Below are 22,348 nucleotides of genomic sequence, written 5' to 3'. Positions count from 1 at the left end.
TGAAAGAGCCGAGAGTGCAGCGACACCCGTCATGCTCAATCCAGTATGGGATGAATTTGACTATGGTGTTGATGTTGTCTGTACAGCTGGAGGAGGTTCAGACTGAGACCTTCTACAATTACATAATAAACTTTATGCTCATTTAAACCATTTACAGTTCACTGCACTGATCTGTAACGATTTACAAGTGAAATAAATCATTTTGAAATCGGAATCTTTTTGAATCACGCTGTAGATGGCATTTTAACATGAGTAACATGCAGGAGTAGCAAATACTTGAGTGATTTAAAGCTGCACTACGTAAGATTTAGGAATGTGGAGACCTCTCTGGTGGAAATGTGTAATTGCACACAACAAGAACAATTTGTAATGTCGAGTTGTGCTTCAGACTTAATTAGTTTAATGTAGATTTTGCATTTGATACATAAATATCAAGCTGGATCTTTTGAGTCTGTGCGTGTGATGTTAATGTGTAAAGACATAAAACTCCTGCAAAACCCACCCTGACGCCTCTGACTTTTAAATTATTATTATTATTGCAGGCTTTACCAGGCGACTCTCAGCAAGACTGTTTTTTTTTTTTTTTCCTGACTCAGTAATGTTACTTCTTTAAATTTCAACTAACGATGTTACACCAGTGCAGCTTTAAAGTAACCTTAAAATCATAATTTAAACCATAAAAAAATTAATGAATGATTATTACTGCTATGCACACAAATCTACTAAAATGGCATAGGAGCATCCCTAAACTTTAACACTCTTTAAAAATGCAGAGATTTATGCACGATTATGGAAAATTCAAATACCCAGTTGCCTCCCAGTTTCCAAACCCTTCCCCTTCCTGTCATCAAGTTCAGTGCCAAGTGATGCCTTGTTGAGATCGTTTAATTTACTAATACTGCAGCGTATCTCACAAGCCCACCCACTAACTGCTCGCTTGTGAGGTGCAGGCTTTAAAAGAGGCAGTGAAATAGTGGAGCCATCAGCAAGCTCAAGACAAAACAGAAAATGGAAGTTCAGTGATCAAAAGTTAGTTGTGTTAATAAAAAGTTTTTATTTAATTTGGCTTTTTTTTTAACTGGAGGATAACACGCGCTGCGCACACGTATTTCAGCCACTTCACAGCATATTTTACACTGCCTGAGAGTTTAACAGTGCTATCCGGATGGGAAACGTTATTTCGAGGCTCGTGTCTCCGTCTCACCGCTGTGCCTGCTGCCATTGTTAAAGAAAGTATCTTCAACCATTTTTAATATCTTTTAATATCTAATATGCTTTAAAATAAACTCAAAACCTGCTACCATGAGATGCTCAAATTTTAGTAAATCCAGCTGAATTTGTAAACAGCCACACCCACTTTTTCCGCGATTCTCCCACATTTTGTATGTCGTCCCTTACATCCATACACACGAGGGAGAGAAGCACGTTCTGCGTTTTTCCATGTACGCGGTTCAGACTGTGTGTTTAGGGTTGTGCATCAGTTTCTGAAACCAGCTGTAATGCAGGGGTGTCAAACTCAACCACTAAAAGGGTCATATTAAGGCCAGCTGTGTTTTTATTTCATCTTTACTCAATATTGTGCCATGATCCAAACGGGCCATTGTTTATTCAAAATATACCAAAACTGCAACAGCAAAATAGGCATTGAAAACTTTTTCAGAAATAATTATAAATAAACATAAATAGTTTTAGGTAGACTTTTCTTTTTGTGTAACCACCGGCCCATAGATTGTTCTGGAGGGAAGGGGGTCAGAACGCACACTATGTTGCAGTGCATGCTGGGGACTGTAGTGCATCTCAGAGTGAAACGGACTAATAAGAATAGAAAATAAAATTAATTTTGCAGGTCTAATAGGACTATGTCACGGGCCTGACCTGGCCCGTCTGCCTTGTGTTTGACACATGGGCTCTGAAGTCTCAGCAGTTTGGGCCTTTTGTGTTTAAAGTTTCCTGTCGCCATGTTGTCATCTTCTCATTAGCATATGTTAGAGTGTGATAGGCTCAAGCTTGTTTGTGATGTCACATATTTGACAAAAATACTGATCTATATGATGACAGTAAACCATCTATCGTGATGTCTCCCCCATCTGGGGAGACTCTAAGCTGTGACTGCCCAAATCCCACTTTTGGCAGATCCAGATAGTCTGGACAGCAAAACACCACAGGATCCACGTCAGCAGCGTAGCTACTTAGGTACTGACGCCTACCTAGTCACAGCAACCTGTGCAGACAGGCCGGTGACGTCTGAACACAGAAATCTGATCTGATCGCTTGCAGACAATCATCTCAAAGATCTGATTGAGAAACAAACTCCATTTGCCTGCAGTCTGAACGCAGTCTCTGTTGTTGCACTCTGCTGTTTCAGTGAGGACCCAGCTATGTTTTCTTTGCATAGTTTCCTGGTTTTGACCTCTGCTCATCTTCCTGGATTTTCTCTGTGATATTGCCTGCTTATGTTTTGACCCCCGTCTGTGGTGACTAGGAGTGTTGGACTGCCCCAAAAAAGCTGCAACCAACTTGCATGCCCGATATACAACCCCCTCCGCTACGTTCCTCCAATAGGATTGAACCATTTAAAAAATGTTTTGAGTGTAGGGTTTGAGTTCTTTTGGAGGATTTGTACTTTATTTGTTTATCTGTATTGAAATTGAATGCTTGTACTTTTATTTTTCAAGAGAAAAACCCCTTACCCCTTACATTTTCATTCAGTATGTGCAACTTTATTTTTATACTTTTATATGATATAAAACTTATTTATACTATATAAAACATATTAAATCCTTGTTGTGTTTTATATTTGTGTTTTTTGTAAGTATTTTAGTAACAAAATATGGTGTAAAATGCATTTAAAAACCTTGAAACTTGCCTTCTGTATAGGCATAATATTTTGTGTTTTTGGCTATTGGCCACAACAAATATTGCACTTCAGCCCCGAAAGCAAAAAGTTTGGGCACCCCTGATTTAGACCTTCAAAATACTCATTACAAACCTCAAAGGACAAAACTTTGTACCCTTTATATACGTTAATATTGAGAAAGATTTTGACACATGACTATACGTTTACTTACGGCAAGGCAAGTTTATGTATACAGCACCTTTCATACACAGCGGTCATTAAAAGTGCTTAAAAATGATAAACTTCAAAGACAGATCAAAGACTCAAGCTGTAATTTAAAAAGTAGTAAAGGAGAATAGACATTAAAAACGAGATCAAAACACGATTAAAGCAATAGATTTTATTTTATAAAATATTATATAAGAAATTAATCATTCAATGAAAATCAAATGAATGAAATTAGGCTAACAGTGTTTTAAACTGAGCTGAAAGCCTCTGTTTTCCACCTCTGTGCACGTGCAGATCAGCTCCAGTAAAGAGAGGAACATGGTTACTTATCTATCATCTTTGATTATCTTTCCCATCTGCAAGAAAGGAAATACCACTGGAGTTTCCTGAGAGGTTGAGTGTGATAAGAAGCTCCTCTCCTCCTCTGCAGTGACCTACTAAAGGCCAGATTGAGTTTCCTGCTCACTCGTCTCTGAGGAGAAGCAGATCGTTATCTTATCGGACCAGACTGGAGATGCTCCTGACCCAGCAAGAGGCTTCGCTCAGGCTCTGTCAGATTCCAGACTCGGTGATGACCTACACTGTATGTGTGGATTTGACCGTTTTAAGAGCCGTTTCTGGAAACAGATCAAAACTAGTACTGGATGAAAGGGCACAGTGAGAGGGTTTGTTCTGTGACTGAGAACCGTCCCTGTGTGTGTCCTCAGTGAGTCACGTTCTAATTCTCAGGGGGGTTTTGGTGGAAAGAACCAGATCATTTCCGCTTTAAAATGTGCAGTATTTATACTCAAAATAGAAATAGTGATGTATATTCGGGGGTCAGAGGAGGAAACTGTGGAGAACAGTGACCGCTGTAGTGGCCACACACACAAAAACACAAAGTCAGAAATCTCATTCTGATATTTCACTGTATACCAAGTATACAAACGCACAATGTTTTTTATAAAACGGACAGTTCTGGTCCTAAAATCTGATTGGCTGAGCCGTGTTCAAAGCCGTTGTAAAATTCACGATATACCACGGCTCTGACCGCCTCACAGCGACTGAGCTCTGTATCACTGCGCCACGACACGAAAAACCCTTCTGCTGTTAATGGATTAATCTTTGACTCTAATGCTGATCACACAGAGCACCGAGTGAACTGATGAAGAAAGAACCTGTGTTTGTTTAAATTGAGGGGCTGAAAACTTATTTTCTTATCTAGAACCAGGCTGGTCAGCTAGCTAACAGGCTAAAAGATAACAAACATGCTAAACAGCTCCATCATTAATATCACAGGTTGAATTAAAGCACTCACGATATGATTCACTGAAAAACGGCAGTATAAAAGTCTAAAGAACGTCACCTGAATGTGTTACACGCTTTAAATGTCCGTGTTTCAGTCAGAAGTCGCGTCAAACCCAGACTGAACCCTAAACGGCTCCGTGCTCCTTAGATAAATAGTGCGCTGTGTAACCAAAGTTTAGAAATTCTAGCTTCTGCTGTCAAACAGTGCAGTGCCTGTCCAGTCTGAATGTGGACGAATCCCAAATGACCATTTCTTAGCTATATTTGCTCAGTTGGGCTGCAGGAGTCAGTATTTAAACTCCTACGTAGTGCACTATGTAGGGAGCAGAACAGTATGAAATGTCAGTTTACAGTGAAGGTCAACTGAACGTTCTTCTCGCTCACTGGTCAGTGGTTGCTTAGCAACGATACCGTTGAACTACATTTCTTAGTTATGTTGATTATTATTGATAATAACTTACACAATGTTTTAGATAATTATTTATTTGAATACATTTTATGTTGGCCAACATTTTATCAAAGCAATAAGCCACTCAAGGCTGTGCGTTACTGTGCGTTACTGTGCGCTACCGTGCGTTACACCCTTCCCCGTGATAAAATCACAGTAACCCGCGGCCTCTCGTGGCTTATTGCTTTAACATTAGCTCCATGCCAGCATTCCTTTGATTTTTCAAAATGTCTGCGTCATTCAGTCACTGAGATGTAAACAAAGTGTGGGTTAATGTGAAATGGTTTAGTGTAGACTTTAAATAAATAATGTTAGGCCTGTATTGTTGTCAGTTTGAGGGCACATAGACATATGTGAGAGTCTACGGCTGTAAAATTAATAGCCGCAAATCACATACAGCACAGCAGCTTCATCCATTTAGTGTTTAACAGCATCACAACATGAAGCCGTTCTACATACATGACACCAGAATGCTAATGGCTAAGCGCTAAGCAAAGCAGCTATAACTAAAAACTCACTACAATTACATTCACTTCCAACGTGGGGCAGTCGTGGGCTGGAGGTTAGGGAACCAGCCTTGTTTGATCCCCTGAGCCGACAGTACATGACTGAAGTGCCCTTGAGCACCTAACCCCTGCTCCCCGGGCACCGTGGATAGGGCTGCCCACTGCTCTGGGCAAGTGCGCTCACTGCCCCCTAGTGTGTGTGTTCACTAGTGTGTATGTGGTGTTTCACTGCACGGACGGGTCAAAATGCGGAGGTGAAATTTCCCCGTTGTGGGGCTAGTAAGGGTCACTCAATCTTAACCTTAATGCCCACTTTGGAAACCAGTGTTGTAGAGAAACTCTTAACAGTGCTGGTGATGGGAACCAGAGGTTGTGATGTCTACAAGGCAAACTCAGCCATTTTATTTACAGTCCAAAACCACCAGTGAACCTACTGAGTTTCTGAGTTGTGGGTGTTTATATGTAAATACTAATATAGTAAATAGTAATAAACCTGAAATAAAGGTGTGTTTTCAGCAGAATAATTCATAAAGTACAGTGATCTTTATAAACTTCAGCTAAATTATTTGCACCAGTTGACTGTCTGGATTCCTTTAGTGATGGTAAACACAAATCCAGCAGGAGGGATTTCGTCAGAACGCTGCGTTTCACATCCAGCCACTCTGACTTTGTTCACATCTTAACAAACAGAAATTTTCAAAAATTGGTGGAATTCCTCTCCAGTGTTCGAAAGCCACAACCTTCACATCTGCTTCCCTCGCTCAGCTGGTGTAGAGCCGAATGCAGTTTTTTGTTTTTTTTTTTGTTTGTTTTTTTTTTTTTTTTTTTGGTGCCAGTTCACTGGGTTAGAGATGAGGGAAGCGTTTTGAATGTCACTGCTGTGAGGTCACATCCTGTGAGAACCGAGATTCAAATATAAACACGTCTCTTTTCAAAGAAGGAAAAAAAGGAAAAGAAGGAAGAGAACGAGGAAAAATGTCTCAGTGGAGAATCACAGATGTTCCCAGGAAGTGAACTCAACACCACACAGTCCTCCTCCCCACACCACAGACACACACATATATACACACACACACACACACACACACACACACACACACATAACCCTGTAAAGTGAAATTTAAAGATTTAGATCTGAAGTTTACATTTTAAGCAAAAAAAAAAAAATAATTTCATTCACACACACACACACAGACACACACACACACACACAGACACAGACACACACACACACAGACACACACAGACACACACACACACACACACACACACACACACACACACACATAACCCTGTAAAGTGAAATTTAAAGATTTAGATCTGAAGTTTACATTTTAAGCAAAAAAAAAATAATAATTTCATTCACACACACACACACACACACACACACACACACACACACACATAAACACATAAACACAACTGTTTAATTCTCATCACTCTGTTTCCCTTGTAAAGCACATCCATCAGCTCAGTTAACCTGGTGTGAGTTGTCAGTGCGTGAATGATGTAAAGGAAAGGAATGCAGCCTGAAGTCCAGCTCTGACCACAACTGGACACAGTGTTCTCTCCAGAGGCAGCAGCCAAAAACCACTCATAGATAGCAATAAAAGTAACAACTCAAAATTAGCTACCAAAAAGTAACTTGAGTAGGAATAAAAAGTATCAGGTCCAAAATCTCCCAAGTACTAAGTTTCCTATTTCCTGGAATTTGTTAGTACAGAACACACCTGGTCTAATTATGATTTTCTTAGTGAAAATAATCTAGAGAATAAACTTAAACACTGCATTTTCTGCCAATTTTAGTGCGCAACTTATGTTTATTTGCTGAGTTTTAACATCTTGGCGGGGGTGGGAAGCATAAAATATAAAATGTGCTATAACTTTAGTGCCGCCCACATTTTATACTTTTCCACAAATATGTTAAATTGAGCAAATAAATGGTGCATTACACTGTGAAAATCAGGAAAACATCATTTGGCCGGGGTCAGTATGACATTGAGCCCCTATCAGCACAGCAAGCAAAGTTTATTTCAGCAGTAAAAAATGAGAGCGAGAGAGAGAGCGAGAGAGAGAGAGAGAGTGTTATCTGTAGTAAAACACTACATGAAGTGTTTTATTGCATTTATACAGCAGTTCAGCTAAATAAAGACAAAAGTCAAACAAAGCAGCCGCTACATTATATCAACTGTGCTTCACGGAGCCCTGCTGGTGACATCCTGCATTAATATACATAATGCATGGCCACGACTTAATAAGGCATGAGAGCGAGATCCTAATGTGTGGCCACGACTTAAAGCATGATGTTGTTCCCATGTCTTACTAAGTCGTGGCCATGCATTAGGATCTCATTCCCACGCGTTAATAATGCGTGGTCATGCATAAATTTTATTTTGTATTATGAATAAATAAATAAATACATTTTATTTTTATTATGTCACCAGCAGGGTGTAAATATTGGCAATTCCTTCTGCCAAAAAGTTGCCTTTTTTTTTTTAAACCGGCACCGTAAAGGCCAGAAAAGCGACACCGATTAAAACAGGACCACCCCGTCAAAATTAAATTCTCTATATTTTATCGGTTGTAGGTCCAGGTCCGCATAGGACAGCGTCTGGGTCCGGACTCGGACCGCAGTCCGCCCATTAGTGACCTCTGGTTTAGTCATTCTGCTGTCACAGCTGCCAACTGAAAAGCTTGTTTAGGGCCAACGACAAGGTCGGAATTTGTTGTAGGCCTCCGTCACACTCTGCTTCAGAATCTGACCACACGGGCTGCAGGTCAGATGTTATTTTATTGAAGTTATCTAATGTATCCATTCTTTATTTGTGTATGTATATTTTGTATTTTTGTTTGTTTGCTCAAGCAGAAATGTATTAACAGTTAGGCAGCGTAAAGTGAGCCATTACTTAGAAATCTGTGCTCAGCTGAAGGAGTCTTGTGTAAAAACCTTGCTGTGAGAGCACAGGTAGCACTTCACCAAACAGACTGTGCAGTCAAAACAAACCGCTTTCTTCTTTTTTAACTTTTAGGTTTAAATAAAATGCAAGAGCTCCAAGTTGCAGATAAAATAATCAATGAAATTAAATGAAAAAATAAATAAACAATATGAATTCCACATGAACGAGTAAAAACAGTAAATTACTCACAAATAATACTTGAGTAGAAAAGTATTAAACACAAACCCACCAACCATGAGGTTTAAGTACGCGTAACTGAGTAAATGTTACTGCTTACTTCCAGCTTCTGGTCCTCTTACTCTACTAACTGTTAAATCTTCTCTCTCTCTTTTTCCAGCGTTTCCCTTTTACCCAGTTCTCTTCCGCCCTCATCTCCCTGTCTGAGTGTGTTGCACGCTGTTTCGTCAGGCCTGCAGCTGGTCAGATTGGCCACTAGAGTCACGGTTGGGCCAGTGGGTGTATGTGTGTGTGTGCGCACAGGAAGTGGGTGGTGCTGGGGGGTCACAGAGAACCTTAATATGATTTGCTTAATTTTCACCAATCAGGCTTATGCTACGATTTATTGTTACACAAAGAAAAAGAACATTGGTAACATTGATAATTCCTCTACAACTCTATATAGTTAACAGCTCAACTGACCGCTCCATTCTCCAGCCAAAAACATGTTCTTTTTTAGCAAATGTTACGAGTTTTGCAAGATGAACAGATCACTGGCAAAATTCCTGTTCATCCCAGTGAGAAACTGTAGTGCACAACTCATTTTTACCAAAATACTTACAGTACTGTGCGAAAGTCAGAGACCACCCTTGATTTATTTCATTTCTAGTCAAAACAGCCATTCAGTACGAGTTATTCGTTTTTGTGCAACAGGAAAAAATGCTAAATATACTTATAACAGAAATATAGATATAACAGACACTTTTACAAATGCCTCAATGCTAAGTATATCACTGCTTTCGGAACTAAACCTCGTATCTCAATATTTGTCATTTTTCAGGTTTATCATAATTTGAAAATACCTGTTGCTCTTTACATTGTGTGTAAATTTCATGATGAACAGACCAAAAGAAACAACTCAAAATCATGCGAAAAGATGTCTGGTTCCACTGACTGACATTAAAAGTGAAGTATGTTTTTTCTCTCTCCTGTAAAGTTACCGTTTTGGAGATAGAAAGTGTTGATCCAACAGCAGCGATATATTTTTCAGTGTTTAGTGTGTCCAACCTTTGCCTTAATTACAGTTTTCATTCTTTTGCTTTGTTTTTCATAGAAATCTGCCTCTTATAAAAACCTCCAAAGTTCAGTTATAAACTTTGCTTGCTTTGTCTGCTTCTCACAATGCAAGTAATGAATTAAAACTAGTCAGGTTTGAAACAATAAACATTTGCCACCATTCTAACAACCGCAGAAACTCCAGTCTACCCTAAGAAATACACACACACATCATCTAAACCGCTTATCCTTCTGGGTCGCGGTGGGGTGCTGGAGCCTATCCCAGCTGTCATTGGGCGGAAGGCAGGATACACCCTGGACAGGTCGCCAGTCCATCGCAGGGCACATACAAAATAAATATTTGAAATTAATAACACGCTCCAAATACTTATTTTGACCAAACCGTATTTCTCTGCTATAGTTTTTCATCAGGTGCTTGTCAAGCCTACAATGCATTTGTGGGCGGAGCATGTAGAGGTCAGATAGATCAGACAGGTCAGTGTTGAGGTGAGATCACATGCTTGAAGCTGAAATGATGAGAACACAACTGAGACATTATTTGTCAACAAACATTTATTTGTGAATTATGACAAACAAGAAAGTATATTTGAGGCAACAACCAATCCGACCCCCTCCCCACGCCCAAAAACGATGCAATCCATTATTATTACAGCATTTTCTAATCCCAAAATGGAGCTATTTACAGACACACACACAAAAGAAAGAGATTCTCAAGCTCTTCTTGGAGGGGAGGAGGTGGGCTACAGAGGTCAAGCTCAAATTCAGCAGAGACATTCAAGAGTTTTCCTACACAAGGATAGAAAGAGTATAAATCATATATTTATGTATAGGATAGTTGTTTTCAAGTTACAATATTAAGGAGTGTTTGTGGGTTTTTTTTCTTTTTTTAAATTCATTACCATCTCATTTAATAAAAGTTTTTATAAAGGAGGAGAAAACAAAATATACAAGCATTCTCAATAATTTAGCAAATGGTAATAAGCTACTAGGTCATTTACATATTGCTAGGCTGTATGAGAGGATGATGGGAAGTGATGAGAGGGGTAGAAGGGTTTGAGGGCTTTGATGCTTAAACAATAAAGGCTTATCAGACAAATCAGCTCCTTTAATCTCGTGAGCCAAGGCCCTGCGCTTGCGTTCGGTGATAGAGACGATTTGGATAATTGTTCGGATATAATTCTTCTCAAATTAGTGGAAATGGTTCCTGCGATAGGTTTGTTTTTGAAGTCATCTAAAGATAAGGACTTAAAGAACTTGGCTGGAGCTCAAATTTATCTGGAAACGGATCTCTGAGCTTCGGTCCTTCCCCCTTGGCAGTCCGTGTTTTAGGGATCATTTGGACCATGTTGTTCAGGAACGTACACAATACACAACACATACTTGAAGGGTCAAGGGCCGCTTACAGAGAGTTACACAAAACATTAGGTATGAAATTTTTTAAAATTACTTCTTTACAGTGAAAAAAGCAACAGCCTTAGAGAAAATTCAGGCTGTCGGATGATTGACAGAATAATCAAACATGCTGTCAGTAGCCGACTGTCTTTTGTTCACTGGGTCTTGGCTGCTACCACATTATCATTTCCAGCACAATTCTAATCATTTTCTGTATTTTCTAATCAATTTCTGCACAATTAAATAGTTATTTAGAGTGGTTTGATGTTAAAGGAACAGAATTATTCACAGTGGTGGTGATAGGAACCAGATATCTGCCTCTAAAAGCCACTGCACAGTAAGTTACTACATAAACGCTTACGAATATGCAGCCTGATGCTCGAAACATGATTTTTAAATCATCAAAATTCATAGCGTAGAGATACATGCAGGGGGTTGAGTGGAAAAATAGTCTTTAAAGAAATTTTAAAAAACTTATTTTTTCAGATTTACCACTATTTTACCATCAACATCAACTCAGACGACCAGTTTAGGTTCACTAGTCTTATTGGATGGTAAGTAAAATGGCTTGCAGATGTTGTGAGCCCTGGTTCTCATCACCACCACTGTAAAGAAACCTGAGTCAGTAAGCTTCTCTACAATGGACACATCAAACCACTCTGAATAACTTTACATCTCAAGCTCTGATTTATGCAGAAATTCAGAAAAAAAATGCTGGAATTTCCCTTTAAGTGCGAGAAATGTGTTTTTTTGTAGCACAACACAGACAGAACAACCCAAAACTGACGGCATTGTAAAAACGGCCTGTGGTCTTGTTGCAGGCAGTTCCTCAAAGACTTAATGAGACATCTTGTTTGATTTCTTCTAAGAAAGAAAGAAAGGCACTCTTGTGACCTTCTGAACAAAAAGGGAGTGAGCAGAGTGAACACTGGGAGTAGCGCTGGACTCGATGCTGAGAGGAGGTAGCAGCAAGAGGTATGGCTGTGGCTTCGGCGCTCGGATAGGAGGCGCCGGTGGGCGGACGGAATAATGCAGAGTGCGCTGGTGTCCTGGCCGACTGTCAATGACTGACAATTAGGCCAGACGCTGTGAACAGTACCGCAGGGGAATGGGGAAATGTGTCTCACCAGTAATGCCCTATTTATAAAAGAGCTGAGTCAGCAAGTGGCTGCGGCGAGAGAGACGCATACAGAGGAGCCTGACCACCATTGCTTGGCAGCCAGAGACGTGGAGCGAGAGCACCTGAGAGGGCGGGCAGGAGAGAGGAAGAGAATGCGTGGGCGTAAAAAGCAGGGAGCACTCAGATAGCAGCTGTGTGTGTGTGTGTGTGTGTGTGTGTGTCTTTATATCTCGCCTTTACAGTCAGTGAGTGACACTGAGTGCTGGGGCTGCCACTGCGGTCACTGTGATTACACACTTTCCCATCGGTTTTCAGAGGTTCAGATGCAAAGGACAGAAATGCTCCAAATCTGCCTAAAAGCACTTAAATCAGGAGAAAGCTTTTCATTTTAAAGCACCATTCCTATCTGAGACAGAAACACGCAGCACAAGGAGGAAAAATAAACTGCACAAAACCTAAACTGGGCGAAGGGCACCTCTAATTTGAAGGCGAGGACATCAGACAGTAACTGCATAGTTACTTTAACCTTAACTTATTCCATGGCTTAATTATCAGAATTCGCTCCAACATTAAGATTGTTAAAGTCACTCGACTTGACCGACAGACTCTTGGTCTCACAGACACTAATGATGATTTTTTCATTCTAAATCTTTAGGCTAAATGAAACTCAGTGCAGAGGCCTTCAAATCCAGGCCCAGAATTCAGTTTGCAGTCCTGGATTTTGTAGATATGTTTAGTCACCATGACAACTTTAGTTAGGACTGAATTCAGTAGCTGTTCCAGAATAACAGTTCCTACCTTCATCATCTCATCATGAACTCCAGATAAGAAAACAGCATCACACAAACATCCTAACTAGACTGAACCTCCTAAATCCTGTCCTAACTTTAGGATGAACCCCAACAGGGTCCTCACTTCTGTTTAAGGTCCGTTTCTATGGTTTTTAGGCAGCTGTGTCAGCAGCATAGTTCACTACCAGCATAATGAGCTCCATTTATCTCTACTGTAAAACGCTGCTTTCACTGTGAGATGATTTTCTTTTCTAACTCTGCGTTTTAAAGATCTCAGACGCTGCAGACTCGATCTCCACCGCCCCTCTGATCACCTTCGTGTGTTAATGTTGATGATGAAATATTACAGTGATGGTGGTGAATAATGAGGAGACGGAGCTGAACGTGTGTCTGTTTATTAGGAGGAGTAACGTTAGCGCGCTCAGCTAAAGCGTTTGGGAAATGGAGACTGAAACTGGGGAGTGGTGACGCTCTGATAAACAGCAGGGGGCGCTCTCACAGTATTCACACCTTACAGTTTATCACACTTTAGTTCTGTTTGACCTCTTTTTACATCAGTAATGGCAGTTAGCTGCCTGGCTAACTAGTTTGATTAACGTTACTTTGATTGTGTTTACGTTTCAGCTGTGCAGTATGGTCGGTTGCTAGGTAACAGACGTGACAGTTGACTGTCAACTTCACTCGCGTGAATTAAGATTTCTTAACTTGAGAGAAGATGCTGTAAGATAAGATAAGATTCTTAAATTAAGGTCAGATTTGCTTCTGTAATATGAAATTGTGACAAATCTTATCCTGACCTGTCAGATCTTAAGTTAAGACAAAAAAGAGAGGATGTTTCTGTAATACGGCCCCTGGACTAAGTGGCCAATCCGTTACATTAACAGTTCAATCAACTACCACTAATTACAAAATACAGGACCAGAAACTGGATTGATGACCGCTGCTCTGGTGAGCTGAGCTCTTCATAATATAGCTTTAAAGTGTAGCATTAAAACTGTTCAGTTCTCTGTTTCAGTACTGTTTTTAACACGTCCTCACTGACTTCATCTCGCAGCTCAGGAGAATGTAGCATCTACGTTACACAAGTTGCGTAAGCATAACAGGAGGAGGCCAACAACAGGGGGACGGTTTATTATTTCCAACAGAAACGCACTAAACCTCAGGTTCAGGGTAAGAACTTCAGTGCACTGCCTTTCATTTTGTAGCTGTAAAGGCTGTCGCTTAATACAGTTTGTTATACACTGATTACACAGGTCAGTGGTCATGTATAACAGAGACTGTCATTTACTACACGAAGCCCAACTGCATACAAAACAGTACGAAATACTTTTTAAATATTAAGTATTTTATTTCTCTGGCTTATGAACAGCTCTGCATTTTTGGGGGGTTTAAAAAGGAAACTGTATCAGATTTCAGCTGACTTCTGCTGCTGAGCTGTAGATTTTTGTGCCTCCAGGAGGTCATCTCACACTTAATTTGACCTAACGCAGTAAAGGAACAGCCTTTAAGATGTCGGGCGTTCCTCCGAGGGGAAACGGTGAGGGCAAATTGACGAGGGCATAAAAACAGCATTGAAACGGAGAACAGAATGAGGCTAGGTAGACGGAGTTGGTTTGTTTCGTCACTCTCTCTCAGACAGTAACATCTGCTCTGCATACACATGATGGATAAAGAGGAGGAGGGGGAGCGAGGAGAGGCTTTCTAAAAAAATGACCTTATACAGTGACACATTTAGGTGCACACAATGAGGAGAGCCGCATGCACACGCCTGCATCTTTCCCATGGAACACGGAGGCATTTTCGTCCTCCCCCCCCAAAGGTCACCTAGAAAATCCTAGCTAAGAGTAGGCACAGTTCATCAGTGCGCTAATGGTCTCACACATACAGTACAACGAACACTATCTCAAGATCCTCCTACACTACAGATACCATGTGCTCTCAGTAGACATCAGCAGTCAAACATGTCATCATCATTTTGCAGTAATACAGCAGTGTTTGGAATATTCAGGGCTTCTTTCCCAAAGCACCTGACTGTGGCTGTATGTCTGATTTGGTGCTGGAACAGTGGGCTTGGCAGTTTGTCCAAAGCAGAGGTTCATCATTTGACTGATTTTAAGATGGCAAGTGGTCCCAACAGCTGCTCAGTTTGTAGACTGGCTGTTATAACCCACGTTTGATGAGCTAGAAGATTCAGGCCGTTGAGCCATTAGTTAGTTTAAATTATGGGGAGGAAAATTGAAAGAAGACAGTCCGCAGTGGTCAGAACTGTGAATCCAAATGAGGTTCTGATTGATTCAGCAGGATTAAAGACACTGTTTATTTTTCCAGGGGACAGTGCTGATCACGCTGATGTTAACTGTGGATCACTACTGTGGATCTCATTGGTCACCTCCGAGGTGCTTTTCATTACCAGTTGTCATTTCTTCATCCTGTGGATTAATCGAGGCCTGTGGATTCAGTGAAGTGTCTCAGAGTGAGAGAACCGATCAAGGATTGTCTCTCTCCTGTTTCTGTAATCATATTTCTCAAAATTCTCATTCGTTTATCATAATTCTGCTATCAGGTGCTGCCCACAGGAGGATGGGTTCTCCTTTTGAGTTTCTCTTTGTTTCTCATTCTGTTAGGGAGGTTTACCTGACATTGTTGCCCTAAGCTTGCTTGGACCCGGATTTCTATAAAGCAACTTTGTGACATCTGCTGTAAAAACCACTGTACAAATAAATCTGAATATGAATTTGTCCACAGAATCAAATTCATTAGGATACTGAAAGCAAAGACTGATCCCAGAACACCACTCTTACTCTGAGAGGGCTGATCCCCTGAACGCGGTAGGTCCCAGTGACATCTTGCGTGTGGTGTGACTGTCCATGGTCCAGTGACGGCAGAGTTGAGCTGTCCTGCTGGTTGGATAGGGAAGGGGTGGTCTCGCTGGTTGAGTGATGATGATGCTGGAATGGAGTTAAAAGAGAAGTCCGTCTGCTTCCCTTTTCCTTGGCATAACGAATGCGCTGGTTGTGTGGAGCTCTGGTTCTTGAACTGTCCAGAAAGGACTTCTACAGTGCCTCGCGTGGTTCTGAATATAAAGACTGTGGTAGTGTGTGAGTCTGTGTGTTTGTGTGCGGCAGTGCGTTTGTGTGGCAGTGTGTCTGTGAATGTGTGCTGTGAAGTACTGAGGGGGAACCACATCCTTTTCCCAGTCATTCATTACTGGCATCCAATCTCTCCTCGTTAGATATGGCGGGCTCCTGTAGGCGGTGCCTACACTGGCTGTGGGTGTGGCGAACGGTGGAGCGGGAGGAGCGAGCAAAGCAGGAAGTGAGGGACTGTGAGGTGCAGTCACAAGATGAATCCTGTGAAGGAAGCAAATTATTTACGTGAATATTTGAAAACACAATCGACAATAATGATTTATTTGACATACAGAATCCTGAATTACAAACTGTAGTCTGTAATTAATGATCTCTAACGCTTTAACAGATTTTTGTCCGTCTGAACGGCAAATAGCAAATGAATGTGGTTTGAATCCAATTTTCCACTCAGATTCAAGCCACATTTATAGGTGGATTTCTGGATATGTGACTCGACGAATTTGATCTGTGTCTTTCGTTATTCAGGATCATGGTGTGTGCGACACGGTTAGTGACAGATATTCCCATATTACAGCTTAAAGATGGAGAATAAAAGCTCAATCTTGGAGCTGACGATCTACCATCCTGCAGAGTTTAGCTCTAACCCTGATCTAACACACCTGATCCAGGTAATCAAGGCCTTCAGAAGCATCTGAATATTAGTCAGGTGTGCTGGATCTAAACTCTCCAGGGTGGTAGATCTCCAGGACCATGATGCTGTAGTTGACTCTTGTAAAACGATAGTATGATCTTCTAGCTAATGGGTTTGCTCCTACCTATTCAGTGTATGCACGTGTGCATCGTTACTATGGAAACCATTGTGGATATGCAAACACATGCACATACAGTCTGACCATGCAAATCAGAATTGGTCACCTGTAACATGAAATCTGAACAGTCAGTCTAAATAGTTGGGCATAAGAAACAAATCTGATCTGAATGTAAACAAAGCCTAGCAGTACGTGTCCACTTCACCGCATCCTATTCATCTCTACGGAGAGCTTTGAGCTCCCATTGAGTTGTGCTTGATGGTTTGGTGAAATCTGCCTCGCCATGCGGCCAAGAAGTTCATCAGATTTCAACTTTATGCAAATGACTGTGGCCGCTGCATTCCGTTTAGTCGATCAGGCAATAGTAGACCAGTCTTTGTCATGCAACAGCACACAACCCAAAAAATCTCAGAGTAGACAGGCGAAAACCACGGCTCTCTTTCTGTTCATTAAGTCTAGAATGGTTTAACGTAATATAACAACATCTGGATTTATACAGAACTGCTGACAGTGAAGGTTTGAAGGGAAGACGTTCGATTGGATGTAATCGTTTGAGTGGGAATGCAAAATTTAAACCATACGGAGCTCAAAGGTTAATTGCTAAGCTTGCAAGAAAGATTGAGCAAGTAATTTTTTACCTTGTGTGGATGACTGAGTTTAAAAAAATATAAAAGCATTAAAAGCCTGAGTCTGTATTTTAGTCTCACTGCAGGCTTCTGTGTTCCATTAAAACGAAGAAACTGCCCCAGATGTTCAGTATGGTTCCTTCATTGTCAAAACAAAAAGAACAAAGAAACGCCCAGCAGAGCAGAGGAATCCAGCGTGGCGTAATGCAGAAACAAAAAGTGCAAGTGGACACGTAACGTAAGTAGTGCTAATATTTAATAGGTTATATTACCATGCACCAGCAGGGGGGGCAAAGTAATATTAACCACTAATATCATGTCTCATGTCCCCCTCCTGCTACCTCCACCTATCATTGAGAGAAAACGCTCCGCTAGCTCAGAGACCCTCCCTGATACCGTATTTGGACGTGTTTCAAATGTACTGAAAGAGAATGTTTCACATTTTTATACTGACTGTAAACGTAGTTTTTTTAATCCAATGTCATGATTCCTGTAATAGGTAGTTATCATGACAGTATTTTTTAAATCGGCACATGCCTGCTACATATATCCTTATCACTCACCTCCAGGCTACTAGCGCTGGTGTTTACGGTGGTAGACTCCTTCCCGCTGACCACTACATCATCCCGCTGCGTCTGTTTCATAAACCTCTTATTTACGATCTTAGTGACGCTGTCAGTGCCGATCAGAGCCCCAGAGAGGCACTCAGGCTTGGGCTCATCTATGGTTCCATTCCTCTCTCCTGGTCCTGCCGGTCCTGTCCGTCCACATACATTGCGCAAGAACTCCTGGACGATGCCATACTTCTGCGTTCCAGTGTCGCCAAGGCTGATGCCAACACTGGGGCAGGAAGGCTTGCCCGCGGCCTGCCTCCCAGGGCAGGTGTCGCCCTTCCATAGAGACTCCATACTGGAAGAGTGCTCCACCACGCTGAAAAGGCTGGACAGGCCATCATTCAGGCCGCTGAGCACGGGGCTGTCACGGGTGGTGGTAGATCGAGCCCATGCCGAACCGTTCTGTGCCCCGCTACGGTTTGGCAGGTTCCAAACGCTCCGGTCCCTAGATGACGTTGAGGAAGTCTCCAGCTTGGAGGATGATGTGGAGACCCTTCGAGTAAGCTTGGGTGACCCGTATTTCGGTGAGCAGCATGGCCGGTCAATGCGGCTGTGCACCTTTTCCAGTGATGAGGAGATCTGGCGTGACCTTGCTGATGCAAGAGAAGAGGAGGGCCGGGGAGACCACACCTTCCCGTGAAGCCCGGCGCCTCTGGAGGTTGAGGAGGCAGGACCGTCTGTCTGCAGCCCCACGCTGACAAACTGGGCTGTCTGTGTTCCTGTGCTGGTGACACCCACCGTTTGGCTTCCAGCATCCTTGCTGCACTTCCTCTCCAGGGAGCTAGAACGGATGGCCTGCCGCACGCAGTTGGTCATCTCCTTCATGTCGTCACTGAGGTTGCCCGAAATCTCCAGGCCATGGAAAGGTGTGGCGCCACCTGCCCTGCCCTCCAGCAAGTCCCTGTGCTGCTGGGACAGAGAGCTTAGCCACTGTTCATACGAAGACGATGTAGGAGAAGAGGAAGCTGAAGATGCCACCGCCGAAGGCAGCGCGGTCGGATCCGAGGTGGCAACTCCCCGAGATGTAAGCCCTGACTGGGCCTCATGCAGACCCTGCTCTTTGGCAGCCCTCCTTTCCATCCTCCTCACGGCTGGAGGACTGTAGTAGATCCTAATACCCGTTTTGTCCGGTGCGGTGTAACTCCTCTGGACATGTTCCACACTCGGCTCCAGCTCTGGGAAGCTGGTGCTGGAGCTTGTGCTGGGGCAGTCCCAGGTCTTGAAGGGCTCGGCTTTCTCCAGAGAGGCCCACTCGCTGTTCAGATACTTCCAGTTCTTCTGGTTTAAATCACTAAGATCTGTGCAGGCCAGAAGGCTGGCGTGGTCATCAAACTGGTATTTCCCTGCTTTCCCCTCTGCGATTCCATTAACCTCATGACCTGGAAGGAAAGGAGCGGCGTCTAGAAGACTCTCAAGGTCTGACAGGGAGGAAATTGATTTGGTCCTGCACAAAAAAGACGAACCAAACAGTTTAAAATCTTTTCTTGCTAATTAGTCGTATAGAGTAACAGGAGAGACAATAAGAATATATTTTACCTCTGCAAAGTTGTTCCATTTGTGGTTGCATCTGAGGATACTTCCTTCTCTTTGTCATGGAGAGACTGAAAATGAAAGTTGAGCTTTAGTATTCTTTCAGAGGAGGTAGTATTCAGTAGTAGAAGGATGAGGCTCAGATCATCTCTCAAACATGACACATTCAATCATTCTACATGCTGTGAAACTCACTGTATTTCTGCAGGACCAGCTCATTTCCTTAAGGGGGAGAATGACTGTGTCCATCATGTGAAACAATATGAACTCATAAAAACAGCTCAGAGGATGGTGGCACATAAAATGTCCACAGAGCGAGATTTAATGTTAGAGTTTAGGAAAGTTAAATGAATAAACGGACAAATTTAGTCATTTCTTTTCTTCCGGGCAGACGCACTGACCACAGTACGTAAGGCTGCGTTCCAGTCTGACCACTGGCTAGGAGCAGCCACGCTGGAGAGACAACCCCTACAGTCATAGATAATTGATGCAACAGCACAGCAGTCTGTGTGTAATCTTTGGAAGAGCTAAAGGATAATGTCATATCCGCCCATTCTGAAAACGGGATACGGAGCCAAGGGAGGAAATGTGGGAACAAAAGAGGGCAAGAGACGCAACAAACAAAGCGCAAGACACCATAACAAATGATACAAAACAAAAATTCCAACACCTTTTAAAACGACTCAACAAAACCTGCAAAGAGTATTGAGATCGAGAGTTAACCCCTAAAAAAACGTAGCGCTGGTCACAACAAAAGCATATTGGACTTCAATATTAATTACTTCTCATTCACAGCTCACTGAAACAAGCACATTTCTAAACTAAACGTTCAGTCTGGTACAACCACAACTGTGTTTGCAAGTACATGAGGAGATACACCGATCAGGCATAACAGTGACTTGTTTCTACGCTCATTGTCCATTTTATCAGCTCCACTTACTATATAGGTGCACTTTGTAGTTCTACAGTTACAGACTGTAGTCCATCTGTTTCTCTGATACTTTGTTAGCCCCCTTTTACCCTGTTCTTCAGTGGTCAGGACCCCCATGGACCCTCACAGAGCAGGTACTATTTGGGTGGTGGATCATTCTCAGCTCTGCAGTAACACTGATGTAGTGGTGGTGTGTTAGTGTGTGTTGTGCTGGTCTGAGTGGATCAGACACATCAGTGCTGCTGGAGTTTTTAAACACTGTGTCCACTCACTGTCCACTCTATTAGACACTCCTACCTTGTCAGTCCACCTTGTAGATGTAAAGTCAGAGACGATAGCTCATCTGCTGCTGCACAGTTTGTGTTGGTCATCCTCTAGTCCTTCATCAGTGGTCACAGGACGCTGCCCACAGGACGCTGTTGGCTGGATATTTTTGGTTGGTGGACTATTCTCAGTCCAGCAGCGACACTGAGGCACTGCTGTGACTGATCTACTCAGACCAGCGCAACACACACTAACACACCACCCACCACGTCAGTGTTACTGCAGTGCTGAGAATGACCAACAACCCAATAGTCCACGGGGGGTCCTGACCACTGAAGAACAGGGTAAAAGGGGGCTAACAAAGTATCAGAGAAACAGATGGACTACAGTCTGTAACTGTAGAACTACAAAGTGCACCTATATAGTAAGTGGAGCTGATAAAATGGACAATGAGCGTAGAAACAAGGAGGTGGTCAGAATGTTGTGTCTGATCGGTGTATTTAATTATGATGAAGCTATGATTAATGAAATCTTTTTCTTGAGACTTGTTTTTTCAGAAAGAGGAGCGATGCTTTACATGTTTGCCATGATTTGTCTCATTTCTAGGGTGTACATCAAATATAAGCACAATTTATCGTGTACTCTGGATAAAATGTGACAGAATTTCAATAGTATAGCAAAACAAAAGCAGATAACTTGGCATCTAGGGAAAAAATTAAAAAATGATGAAATGGGGAGAAGTGGTCAGCATTAATGATCTAAAGATCCAATTGAGGCCATATTGTTTAACCAGTATGACCACTGACTCCTGTATTGACCCACAGGTCATTAACCCCACTGACCTGTGTGCCCTTGCTCTGGATGTCACGGAGCCTCTGTTCCCACTGGCTCCTCTCCTGGTTAAAGCGCTCCAGGAGCTCCAGCTTCTCCCGGGCCCAGTTCCGCTCGCTAATCTGCAGCTGTTTGGTCAGGTCCATCACTGCAGCGTACGAGTCTGCCAGCAAGTGCTGGTGCTCCTCGCGCTCCCTCTTCAGAGCCCCCTTCAGGTCTGGAGGATCCTTCTCAGTGCCAGCCACAGATGCCTTTGCTGCCTTCCCCTCCAGCTGGTAAGAGCAGGGAGAGAGCGAGATGAGGGTGGAATACGTCATGAGTGGGAACCATAGTGACATCATGATGGTCCAAAAATGCTAACTAGCCACTTCTTCAGTCATTTGCTGAGTGAAAGATCTTCCATTGGATCTATGTCCAACATTTGGTCTGGCTGATTTTTTTCTCCTTGCAGTGTTGAGAAGCAAGTGCACTAGAATTCTGTTTGGTTTAGGGCAAATTCATCATAAATCAAGCTTATATCATCCAACGGTCAGATAACATTGCGTGATTTGTATATAAAAGCTTGGGCACACCTTTTCAAAACAAACAGAACCTGATGTGAACTCAGCAGGATACGAAATTAATCATGCAGTGCAATAATGATTGCACAATTATTTGTTATTTACATGTATAAAACACTAGTCTAGCCAAAGTTGCAATATATATAACAGAATTTACTCTTTAATGGGCCAAATGGATTTTAAAATTCCTAAATGGGAAAAACAGTCGCTTATTTAAGGCTACACTGTCTGAGTTTTGGGGATTTGGAGATTTGGAGACCTTTGTGATGAAAATATGTTTTGTAATGTTGGCTGTG

The 22,348-nt window shown here is 42.2% G+C and overlaps 1 protein-coding gene across 2 annotated transcripts in view; it reads right to left on the bottom strand.

Moving 5' to 3' along the window:
- Window positions 1–13,271: 13,271 nt before the first annotated feature.
- soga1 (suppressor of glucose, autophagy associated 1) overlaps window positions 13,272–22,348 on the bottom strand; it is a 91,361-nt gene continuing 82,284 nt past the window's right edge. For both annotated transcript variants that reach the window (XM_036591419.1, XM_036591420.1), the window contains exons 11-14: window positions 21,504–21,764; window positions 19,473–19,537; window positions 17,886–19,380; window positions 13,272–16,148 (exon numbers count right to left, since the gene is read on the bottom strand). In XM_036591419.1, the coding sequence (XP_036447312.1) occupies window positions 15,996–16,148; window positions 17,886–19,380; window positions 19,473–19,537; window positions 21,504–21,764 (1,974 nt within the window). In that variant the 3' untranslated portion in view covers window positions 13,272–15,995. The remainder of the gene's footprint in view (window positions 16,149–17,885; window positions 19,381–19,472; window positions 19,538–21,503; window positions 21,765–22,348) is intronic.

The sequence above is a fragment of the Colossoma macropomum genome, unplaced genomic scaffold (assembly GCF_904425465.1).
Source record: "Colossoma macropomum unplaced genomic scaffold, Colossoma_macropomum, whole genome shotgun sequence".
Classification (NCBI taxonomy): Eukaryota; Metazoa; Chordata; class Actinopteri; order Characiformes; family Serrasalmidae; genus Colossoma; species Colossoma macropomum.
The sequence above is the reverse complement of the archived record's forward strand: the minus strand, read 5'-3'. Positions and strand labels throughout refer to the sequence as shown.